The 12,565-nt window shown below is 42.0% G+C and overlaps 1 protein-coding gene across 1 annotated transcript in view; it reads right to left on the bottom strand.

Moving 5' to 3' along the window:
- rmdn2 (regulator of microtubule dynamics 2) overlaps positions 1–10,612 on the bottom strand; it is a 47,567-nt gene extending 36,955 nt beyond the window's left edge. The window contains exons 1-2 of the mRNA XM_083658166.1: positions 10,586–10,612; positions 8,937–9,406 (exon numbers count right to left, since the gene is read on the bottom strand). Of these exons, the coding sequence (XP_083514292.1) occupies positions 8,937–9,397 (461 nt within the window). The 5' untranslated portion in view covers positions 9,398–9,406; positions 10,586–10,612. The remainder of the gene's footprint in view (positions 1–8,936; positions 9,407–10,585) is intronic.
- Positions 10,613–12,565: the final 1,953 nt, after the last annotated feature.

Below are 12,565 nucleotides of genomic sequence, written 5' to 3'. Positions count from 1 at the left end.
AGATAACTATAGGAGCAAGAGCATGTGTGTAATCTATTTTACCGACCACTAAGTGGCGACAGATACAGAGAGAAGCCACAGCCACGGGACCCGTACACCAAAAGCAGCCGCCTCCCGCGGAAATGGCTTGGCGATTTTACAGTCAGAAGCCGGAGACACACACACAGAACGGACAGAGATCCCCTCCCCCCCAGAGCCGCGGAGCAACGCGCGAACACACACACACACACACACACACACACACACACACACACACACACACACACCGCGGGAGCAAGCCATTCAAGGAAATGGCTTGGCGATTTTACAGTAATCCATTTCAGACTCGTCCCCGCACGCAGGCAAGCAGGCAGGCAGGCACGCAGACAGACAGGCAGGCAGCACAACGCGCTTCTGACACGCCCGCTGAAGCCAGGAGGAAGGAGGAGAAGACACACGGAGGGAGGAGTTTGAATGAGAGGGGTGTTTCCTGTTGTTATGGAGGAAATTACTGTTCAAAACTATTGTTTAGAATGTCTGACGGTCTTACTGATGCCAAAAATGAATGGTTAAAGTGACTGTTTCACAAAAAGCCATTTATCTCTGAATAAATTTCCAGACGCTGAAACCATGCTGTACTCAACGGCTAATATCTACATAACTACTAACTCTGCAAACTAACTCTTTTAGACAGAGAAAGCACACATTCTATTAGTTATTTTTAGATGATTGGTGTTCATGAATTCTTAACAGAAAAGAATCCTCGGCTGTTCTAAAATGAGCCAGAATCGTCAAAAACACCCCTGGCACAACTTACCTACAGGAATGAAAACATGGCTGGCACCCAATGTGTTAATAATAATATTTTTTTTATTTTTTTTACAAAATGAATGCCTATGGCAGAAAATACGAAAGACAACGTGTTCTCCTCAATGAACTCTTTATTTCAATGTGTCTCCTCTCCAACACTGCTGTCCCCGCGGCGCATGCCGGTGTGAATTCCCCATGTTTAAAACAGTTTTGTTGGCACAAAGGCCCGTGCCCAGCCAGAAAACTAGAGACTATATGAAGCTCCACCTCACGTTAGTCGGCTGTGCAATGGAGTGGGGCGAGGAGGAATGAATTCCACCCAAACCTAGTCCACAAAAAAAAAAAAAATAATAATAATAATAATAATAATAATAACAATAATCAATGAAAATTACACATGATCGATTCAATTCCTTAACGATCAATTATTGATTTTCGATAATTGATGAACATCCCTAATTGGCATGCTAACGCGCTTAGTGAAGTGAAGATTACGGATGAAACCCATGTCTGAGAAATGAACCTTGATAATAATTTGTACCTAGAAACCCTTAACACAGATATCTACTAGTAGCTGATGCTGCGTCAAAACCTTGTGAGACTTTGTCAACAACACGAGTTATACAATAGCCAACGCCGGCAACAGGCTCTAACCATCTTTTTCAACAGGCTTTGTGCCCACTAGGGGAGGTCGGTCCATTCACTAAACACAACCTGGGGGGAATGGGAGCCTTTCAAGGGAGCTTAGCAATGGCAGTCTCCACGGTGACACTGTTCAAAACAAACCTGTTGAAGAGGAGTTACCATCCCAACATCGCCGGGCCTCCGAGCATTCAGCCCGGCTTATTCAGGCTGTGTAACGCTGTGACAGAAGACAATGAAAGCCAGCCCGACAACAATGGCCGACTGGAGAGAGAGCAGATATTGATTCTCCAGATGCCCAAAGGGTGGAGTGGGGCTGAGTCTCTAAAAAGACACCCGCTAATTCTCATCTTTCCCACAGCTCCTCATCTGCTGAACCACCCATGCAGTGACATCAGTGAGTTTGTCTACCGTCTTTAGCATCAGGTGCCAAGTATGCCCCCTGTTTGTTGTGATAGGTAATGGCATGCAGAAAAACAAAGCAATGAGGTGACAGTTATGTTGTGAGTAAATGACAATGACAATAATTCATACTGCGTGTAGTAGGCACCTCAACACTAGTTTGTTTTTGTTAATACTGGGCAACAACAACTGGCAGCTCTAAAATAGCAGGGAGTTTGTTTAGAGACGGAGGTTTTGCCCCTAGATATATCGCGTCTGCACAAAGACTTTGTTTGTGTACAAAGGAAGCTTTGGCTTGTGATGAAATCTTGCCAAAAGGTAATTAGGCAAGAAATGGTGGTGAAAGAAAACTGCGTGAAACCAAAGAAAGGTTCACCCCTCGAAGCAATGATGAAATGATGGGGGGGGGGCAGTACCTGTTTTTCTGCAGATTAAGCGAAAGGACGAGAAGATAAAGAAATCCAACTGACAAAGTGAACTCTGCTCTTCTTCATATTATTCATGCGTAGAATTTTGTGCAACATTTTACACTCCAGATGGTGCAGATGTGCAGACCTACAAGATGACTGTGATGGTAAGCTTCAGAAGAGCCCGGAGCCTCGTGCAGACAAAAGCCATTGTGAAATCAGACAATAAAATATGAGGTGTTTATACCTTGGATAATAACAGAAATTAGGGTTCACTTTTCATTTATCGCAGAAAAAGGGAGACAATTAGGGCTGCCACTAACGATTATTTTCGTAATCGATTAATCTGTCGATTATTTTCTCGATTAATCGATGAGCTGTTTGGTCTATAAAATGTCGGAAAATGGTAGCAAATGACGAACAGTGTTTCCCAAAGCCCAAGATGATGCTCTCAAATGTCTTGTTTTGTCCACAACTCAAAGATAATATCAGTTTACTGTCATACAGGAGTAAAGAAACCAGAAAATATTCACATTTAAGAAGCTGGAATCAGATAATTTAGACCTTTTCTCTTAAAATTGTACTCAAAACGATTAATCGATTATCAGAATAGTTGTCGATTAATTTTCTGTCAATCGACTAATCGATTAATCGTGGCAGCTCTAGAGACAATCATTGATAATAGTAGCAAGATCAACTTTTCTTGAATAGCGAAATGTATGTGTGAAAGTATTTTGCAATAACAGGCCTTGGAGCTGAGCAAGGTATGCCTGGGTAACTACAAGGGAAATGAATGGGAGCTCTAGGTGGTCAAGAGTGGTACATGACATATAAGTCAGGGAGCGGTCAGGGTGACTGTGGACACATCAGACAGCTGAGTCTGTTCAGAAGACAAGGTTTGTGTGCAGCAGAGCAGATACAGTCTAGGCTTTCAAAAAGTAAACCAGTTGGTTCCTCAATGCCATTCCTGGAAGTAGGAACTTGAGACTGTTCATGTTGAACGTCTTGGACTCTCAACAAGAACCTACCACGACGTCACAGAACAGTTAGGCCAAAGCTTTTAATCACAAAGCAAGACAATGAGTTCCTTTTTCCTCTTTGTAAACATTTCTGTGTGTGTGTGTGTTGATCAGGCATGCCCGTCACAAAAACAAAACTGCTCTTCTTAAATCAACAACTATCCAATGTCATATCATAAATGCATTTTTTTTTTTTTTTTCCGGAGAAGGTTTCGGAGAAGTTCTAATATCCTTGAGCTACAGCGACGTGATGTGAATAAATTGCAGTGGGAACTGTTCGAGGAATTACAAGTTCCTACAAGACACTTTTAAATGAGGCTTCTGACAGCTTGGCACACCGTCAATGTGATTGATGGGCCTCCTTACTTGTAGAGAGGTAGCGCTGAGGAAGCAGTTATGACACATGATGAAGAGTGAACGCCGTAAACAATTGAAACTTTCAACCTTTCGGGTGGCGAGGTCGACGTTGTTCTTTCCGACTGCTCGACTGCATGATTTTGACGTTATGTCATACTGTGTAACGTACTGACTTTTTTGTCATTTGTTGTGAGCACCGCTTCAGAGTGGCAACATGTCATCTTACTACACACACACACACTCGGGGCTTGAGCAAGACTGTCTAATCAGCGAGTATGCCAAGTTCAACACTGGTCACAGTTGGAGTATCTCTACAAACACACGCCACACAACGTCGGTTTAGATTAGAAAAGATGATGACTCCAGGTATTTTTATGGATCAACTGCAATTATCTGTACTAGAGCTACCGTACACTTGAACACAAAGGTTAGAAATACACGCGTGAAGCTTGCACAAACAATGTGCTGCAGAGAGATATGTGTCATGATGAAACAGTAAAAAAAAATACATATAATAATAATAATAATAATAATAATAATAATAATCATAATAATAATAATAATAATCATAATAATAAAATCTGATAAATAGGCTTTCATCTATTCATGGTTTACATAATGCATGTGTCATGCTACAGCAGAGCCTGTTGTGGAAATTGTTAAGAGGCCCTATCCATACTTGCATAAATGCCCCCTGTTGGAACTTGTTTGACCCACTAATGGCTTTGCTTAGTATGCTTACATAAATTTATTGAATTATTGAATCAAAGTTTTTTTTTTAAATACTATCTCAGCTGCTGATACTAGTCTAGGACATTTAAACATGAATTCTACATGTCTTTTTATGCTGCAAAATATTGAATTAAATGTTTGCAAAACCTGATTTTGCACAAAGCAAAAAATATTGACTACGGTAATCTTGCTAATCGCGACTGTATTCTTAAGGCTTTTAGATTGCGACAAACGAGCAACGACATAACTCAATCAACTTGGTTCTTATAATGGGATACTAGGGTATATCGGCCCGATGGTGCAGGGATATTTAAGCAATATCACATGAGAGGGAGTGCATTGTTGGCTAATATTGGCACTGCTGTGATTCGGTCGCAGGCACGAGGCCGCAGGCCGAGTGCCGTAGATAATCACAGCAGTGCCAATATTAGACAACAATGCACGACCTCGAGTGTGATATTGCTTTTATACAACAGTTCTATTAAACAAAGCTGATTAAAAAAATGACAAAAAGCTGAGAAAATAGATGATTTCTGTATTTATTCCTCCGCCAACAAAAATAGTCCCCCCAGCTTTCCCTTTGCAGAAAATGTAGCCTAATCAGCCTAATTAACTGCAGGCTGTCTACTCTACTACTGTCTACTCTACAGCTGTGAAGCATTTTGTTGATTAGGGCAGCTGTGAAGCGGAGTGATCTACACACAGTGAAGCGCCAGTGCATTATCATGAAATATAGGCACTCGTAGGATCCCTCTTGTCCAATCAAATTGCTCGGCCGGAACTACCTGTTGTATAATATGCTATGATTCATTCCAAACAGTTCCAAGAAAGCCCAAACAGACATGGAGAGCCCTTTTTAAATGGATGTGAGGATTAAGGGGTGTAACTGGTTCCTCTGGGTGAACGCCAGGCATTCCCTAAGGGTCTGGAATTTCTTCACGGCACCGTTCCCTCTCACCCCCACACCCTCGGCTCATAGGAATAACAGAGCGCAGGGGAAAGGCTCTTTAATTAGGGGAGGTGTGTGCGTGATGTGATTTCTTTTAAAGCGTAATAACCCGGGCTGTAATTAAGAGCATTTGATGGGGCCGACGACTGTCACTCAAAAAGCAGGGATCTGCTACTGTGGAAGGCGGTCTTGTACACCTCGTCTGTCTCTCTAACCAAAGGGGGAGGGTGATGTTTACATAAGAAGAGCAGTAGGGTGACCTGAAATGACCCCGTTCATCGTCATCCTATACAGTAGTTCAGGCGCCTAATTAGCCCACTCACATGGTACGGATTCCCTAACTGAGATACTTAATGGGTGACACCAGCACTTTTCACACGTCGGTCGGTCCTATGTTATTCTCGATTTGACCCAGGTCATTGCCTTAGACCGTTTTTCAGCATCTCTCGACATTATTTCTTAGTTGATCTGAAAAGTCACCTTCCACACCTTGTGCAAGAAGGGACATTTTCTGAAAATGACATGTCGTTATATGGTCTCAGAAAGAGAGGCTTTTCTTCCTCTCTAGATACGAATGCACAAGATGCTAAAAAAAGTGACATTTTAGATGGATGATGGTAATTTGATTTGTTTTGTTACCAGTCATCTCAGCGTAAAACTACGGTATCTTGAAAACCCTCTTAACAATAGACCTTGTATTGTAAAAAAAACTGCCGAAAAGAAAATCAGCACTTAACTCTACCTAATGTGCGGAAACGTGTTTCTTCGAAAACGCAGACGGCGAAACACAACAGTGTGACGGATGATCCTGGGCCCACACTGGATGTTCAAGTCGGCCCGCTTTGCTTTGTTGTAGTCGTTAAAAAAAAATCGCTCCGAGGCAATTGACAAATCATTGTCACGATAATAATCTGGAGCAACAATGGGGAGGAGCCATACAGCTCTGATCTGAGGCCCATTATATAACTCAAAACTGCCAGGATGTCAATGCAGGTCCTGTAGTGCTCAGTGTCATAATATAATCCCACACAGAACGAAGCAACGGGTAAAACCAATCCATGTCACCTGTTAGCGTGACGGACTAAACGCCCCCCCCCCCCCCCCCCCCCCAGATCCGAGCCTTGGACCTCCTGCGGTGTGCTAAAAGATATTCAAACTCAAAAGTTATTTGATTTGGTCCTAATTTGATACAATTTCTGAGATGCGTGTTGAGAACATATCTCATCCGTGTCCAAAGAAAAGCTTACGCCTGCCTGACTGTTGAAAACGGCAAAGCCTTTTGGCTTAATGATCAGCATTTAACAGTTGATATTTGTTTTCACAAGATGAGATATAAGTGGCAGTCCATTCAAAAGGAAGACATCTGTTGTTTATGTTATTCTAGGCTGGCGTGTGATCAAGGTATTTGGCTGTGGATGGAGGTGGATGACTGGGCATGTGGTGCTAGATTCCTGTGCCGTTCTCTCTACAACACCGGAGGCATTCGGCACACAGCTCCAATTTAGCCATAAAATAAGCCGGCGAGTTTAACTGGTAAAGTAGGATGGGCCTAAGTCTTTGTCTTCAGATACTGATCAAGTACTATTATTAAAATAGCAAATTAACTTACAGTGTATGCCATTTTACTAGTATCGCTTGCTCTATCGTGGTATATCTCTACTGTGCATGTTCTTTCGATACAGATTAGGGATGTAACGTCGATAACCGGTTTTAATGATAACCGTGATCAAATTCCTGACGATGACCGTACCGTTTCAAATTTTCATTATCATTAAAACCGCGGTACCGTGATTACCGTGTTACCGTGATTACAGTGCTTTGAAAAACATGGTAAATACTGTCCATCATCAACCAAAACTTGGCAACCGCGTCCCAGATGCAAACGCATCTGATTGGAGAAATGGAGAAATGATGTCGGCGAGTGTATCAATGCTTTTTGGGTCTGAGTTTTCAATATAAAACTTGGTGAAATGATTTCTGTGAGTGTATTAGTAGTTTTTGAACATTTTCAGCACATTTTAACAAACTGTGATAATACTGTGATAATACTGATTAACTGTAATAATTTTGGTCACGATAATCGCGATATGAAATTTTCATATCGTTCAATCTCTAATACAGATTGGACCATACTGGTGATTTTGCATAATTTCGCCCATTTATTACAATTCTGCATGCTTTACATTCCTAATTTCCTACTGACTATTTTCGTGCATATGCATGCCATATTTTTTTTAGATGTCTGAATGAGCTTTTCCTAACTTCCAGGCAGCCGTTCACTTCATTCATTTCAGTATGTTGTAAAAAATCAACTTGCAGAGACTTGAAACTTGCGTGAGACAAGTAATCCATTACAGTGAACATCCCACCCGGAGTTTATTTTTGACAGTTACTTTATCGTTATGTGGTAATTTAGTTTAATGCCCAGACATTGATTTGAGAAGTCTCTGCATCTTCACATGCTGGAGGGAAGCTCTTTTATAACAAGTCTAGAGCAGAGCCAGACAAAATGATGTATCCTTATCCTCATTATCAAAATGTGTAATTATTATCTCTGTGATGAACGTACTAGCGAGTAAGGCATATATTGAGAAGACGTCATGTGGTAAACACCAGAGGAGATTAGCTACAAACCCTGCTGTTTGTATTAGCTACGGCTGGTTTCCACTAAACAGTTGGAGGCTAATGACAATGTATGGACAGTGGAGGCTTATGATTAGCTTACAGCTAGATGACAACTGTAATGGAGATACCTTTAGCATGGTAGTTTGGCAAACTAATAATTGTCATGGGAGCAACCATCAATATTGACAGAGAGAACTGGCTTTGCCTAGCTTGCCCTGTGACAGCAAAAAATTTATGATTCCCTCATCTGCCAACATTTTGTAATGGCTTGGAAATCGGATACGACTCAACTTTGCCAACTGTGCACTCAATCATTATTGTTGACAAGATAGTTGAGGAGAGTCAGTGGGGGGGTTACAGTACACCTGGGACACACTGCCTATTTCTACCTGTTACACCTGGGACACACTGCCTACCTCTACCTGTTACACCTGGGACACACTGCCTACCTCTACCTGTTACACCTGGGACACACTGCCTACCTCTACCTGTTACACCTGGGACACACTGCCTACCTCTACCTGTGCATGATGGCTACCTCGCTGAACTGCTGTGGATCGCGCGCCTATTGTGTCCACACAGACAGTGTTGCTGCTGCGGCACTGCTTTCCAGCCAACCAAGCCGGAGCCGAGGAGAGAAAACAAGCGCTGCAGTCTATCTTTCCTGAGAGGTGCATGCGTCACGCGGGAAAAATAGGCGAAACTCTAGAGGAGACACAGCCGACCTGTGTGTGGCTGCTCTACCGTGTTCACATGGGCGCCAAAATGAAAAGCAACAGGTTCCGCGCTGCTCACGCACACGCAGCCCGTGTGTGCCGGGTGTTAGAGCCTGGCCTATTTTATGTGAACAAATCAGAGATGTAAACGACCATTTAGACTTTTGGCTTAAAATAACATGATGCCCGCAGGCATCAATCAAATGAATTGATTACCACACAGTTATGGTAATCAACTCATTGGGAGTGTTGAAAGTTTTTAAAAGCCTCCTCCAGTGAGGGATTTAGGAGTACTCACCCTCCCTCACTCTCTGCCTCCTCTGAGCTCTGACCCTCAGCTCTGGCCCCAGTGGCAGTGCCTGCAGCCCTCTTCCTTCGCGCGGGCGTGGTCCTGTGGAGAGGGCTGGTTCGCCGCGCTCCGACCGCTCCTTCTGCCCTGCCGCGCCCCCTCAGCTCTTCCCTCACTTGGTCCGGCAGCATCGGTAGAGCATTCTTCAAAGCCTTCATCTCTTCCTTCAGCTCAGACACACACTGGATGAGGGCTTCCAGGCGCTCCAGCACCTCAGCCTGGCCCCTGGGCAGGACCGGGCCGTCGACCATCGTGAGACCGGCAGCCTGTTCATTACTGGTGCTGTTGACATAGAACCAGGAGCCTCTTCTTCTGGACTTCAGGCCCTGGTAGCAGACCGCAGCCAAGCTGATTCCAGCCACTCCTGCCAGCGCTCCCAGGACCAGCACCTTGCTGTCTGCCTGGGCCATCCCACAGACCTGCAAAGAAAGGACAGAAATAGATACCAGCTTTGTAAACAAAAAATACAATGGCTGAAACATTAGACTGCTATTTTGTAATTACACTTTTTGATCTACCTACTTACTTTAAGAGCTGCAACAATATCACACAGAAACATATATAAAACATATAACACACTTTAATCATTTTGATTTAAATTATTCTAGTGGAACTCTAGAATTCCCTGTCCCCATCCCCATAAGGCATATTTGTGGCAGTGAAATTAATGGACAGGGGGGGGCACTTAGGATCAGTGGTCATTATTGTTAGTGTTGGCTCTAGTCTATTGTCCTCTCATAGAATGAAACTGCATTCTGAGAGTTTCTGTGTCCCCTCAACGTGTTATTTTTCATCTGTAGACTCTGAAATAGAATTTAAAAAAAGTATTACTTTAAAGGAGTCTACAGTAGTCCAGAGTGGATAAGATCACCTATTTTTGTTGTTAGTTTTTAGTACAGATAGCCAGCCATATATCATTTCAGTCCACACTTTACCCAACCCTGTCGTAACCTACCTAACCTGTTTGAGTTAGCAGCAGCCCCCATGGCTTTAATAGAGAGCAAGTATTATGGTGAAGGTAACATGCCAATTAACTTTAGATGAAGACTTGAGTTAACATTTTGTTCGGGGGTTGCAAGGTAGCCTATAGGAACATATTGCTCGAAGCGAATCTACAACTGAACAGTCATTCATCTACAGCATGGTATACTGTTTACATAGAACTAGCCTGCCTGGCTAGCCAATTTTAGCTAGCTAGATAATTGGATAAACACACTAATCACTTAGCAACTATAGCCAGCAGTTTGAAACAGGGAGCTCTATATACTGTAAATCCATCCACCAGACAGCTTGTTACAAGCATGCAGCAACTTCATCTTCACTAACGTTAAAGACCCACCCAGTGTTAAATCACGACGTACATACATACACACAAACGATAGGTTGTCAAGCTATGTTTGCTTCTGTTCAATGTCCTCTTGCTACAGGTAGCTAGGTCGCTAAACCATTAAGCTAACGAGTAAACAAAGCTATTCCTTAAAGTTACGGTTAAAATAGATTCATTTTGTTTTCTTTCAGTGATACATAATCACGCCAATGAGTTACATAAACGTGCTCTTGCTAAAAAGATGTAAAATAAACAATGTTAGAGACCTTACTGCGGATATTAGGCAGGGAGGCACTGTTGTCGTTTGACACTTGACAGCTCTCTGGTGTAACGCCCAAAACAGTCCGCCTAGGCTGAGGCGCCTACAGAAAGATTCCGGGCTGCATCATTACAGCCCCACAACTGGCTTTACTGGCTTAACACTTTACAATACTGTACACACAATTTAGAGTAGTTACTAGGGAACTAATGAGGGACGATTGAGGAACTACTGTAACTAAGTTAATGGTCAGTTCAATCATGAGTATAGTAGTATTAGCCTATTACAGTAATCATGATTAGATAATTGAGAAATGAGTGTGGGAACTAAATGAGAAACTATTAGTTAATGGGCAGGTCTTGGGTATCTCCTAATCAAATTTCCTAGAGTAGCCTAATTAATCAGCAGGCTCAAGGAAGTAACAAATGAAGGGAGTAATACATTAAAAGTTTAAAACAACAATTTATTGACTAAAACTAAGGGAGAAAGACAACATAAACTACATTGAACGAACAAACAGAACAAAAGGTGCATTGTGGAGGAAGAGAGACTGAATGGTCTGAAGGTCTTCTTATGAGTGCACCGGACCCAGGTGCATCCAATCAGCCTATACACGGCAAGTCAGGGCCAAGAGGGTCATCACAAAAGATCAAATCTTAACCTTAACCGTGGACTAATTGGTGTTAATTCAAGGGTAAGTATTTCTGATTCTGATTTAGATCCCTGCTTTGCACTGAAACTTGACAAGGGTGATTAATTACCTGTTGATGACTGCTGACTGGAAGTCATCAACAGATCATTAACCAATTAACCAACCAATGGTAATTCAATCACTGATGCAGCAACTTCTTGGATTATGGATTTGTTTAATCAAGGCTTGATTACTGCAATTCTCTCTTCTACTGCCGCCGTTTCATTTTCTGATTCTATTAAACCTTGACAAGATCTTTGACCCACAAAAACATAGCCTAAACTGAATCTTTCACCTTTGGGTGAGGAAAACCTACACACTTTGTCAGGAGCTCTGAGGTGAAGTGAAAACAATATTATTGTCCCTTCAGTTGTTGTTTTTTAACACTAGCCGATGAGAAGTAGCACAATCAGAATAATTTGTCCCCACTCATACAGTAGCTCCCTTCACCATGCAAAAAGAGATCTGCTTGCATTAAGATTATTATATATATATAGATAAGATTTGTTTTGCCCTGGTTGTTTCATTTATTTATTTTATTTAACATCTAGTGTCAATGTTTTTTAAATTATCTAATAATAAAGATCTCAAAGCTAGTGCCATGCCTTTATACCTTGTGCAGAGATTTTGATTCCCTGAGAAAACTCAAAATGTCACGTGAGTGGAAAATCAATAAATGTTCTGAATGACCATTGACCAAAGTTCAGTGTTGGAACTTGTGTTGTGATTCAACCTGTCAGCTATATGGTAATAATACATGTTAAATGCCCTGAAAGAGACTCACCACTCCATCGGCACAGGACACAGACCAGACTAAAATCCAATCTGGTTATAATTACTCTATCACAAAAAATACTACAGTATTACATACTGGTGTAAAGACATGTTTAATTAAAATATGCATTTCCCCCCCCTGTTATTTATGTAATCTTGCTTGATTTGCTTTAAGAGTTACCATTATACACCCACCTCTGTGCATAATGAACCCAGATTTTGACAAGAAATAGTCTTTCCATTTACTTTATGCTGATCAAAGTCAGTATTCAAAAATGACAATGCTCAAATAATGGCAATAATGACTTACCTCTAAGATTTGGTTACCTTCACAGTGTTTTCTTGCAGCTCAGACAGAATGTGGATTGAAAAGGTTTGCACAATACATGTATAATCAAACAAACCTTGAACCTGCACCCAGTTCCAGTGTAGCTGTTGTCCTTACGCTTTCCAGTTAAGGCTACAGTGTTGTGGTGGGAAAGTCTCTTTGCTTTTTTAACTGGTATTTCCTGTAATGTTGTGGTGAG

The sequence above is a fragment of the Poromitra crassiceps genome (genome assembly GCF_964638095.1).
Source record: "Poromitra crassiceps genome assembly, chromosome: 22".
Lineage (NCBI taxonomy): Eukaryota > Metazoa > Chordata > Actinopteri > Beryciformes > Melamphaidae > Poromitra > Poromitra crassiceps.
This window is presented reverse-complemented; position numbering and strand designations above follow the sequence as displayed.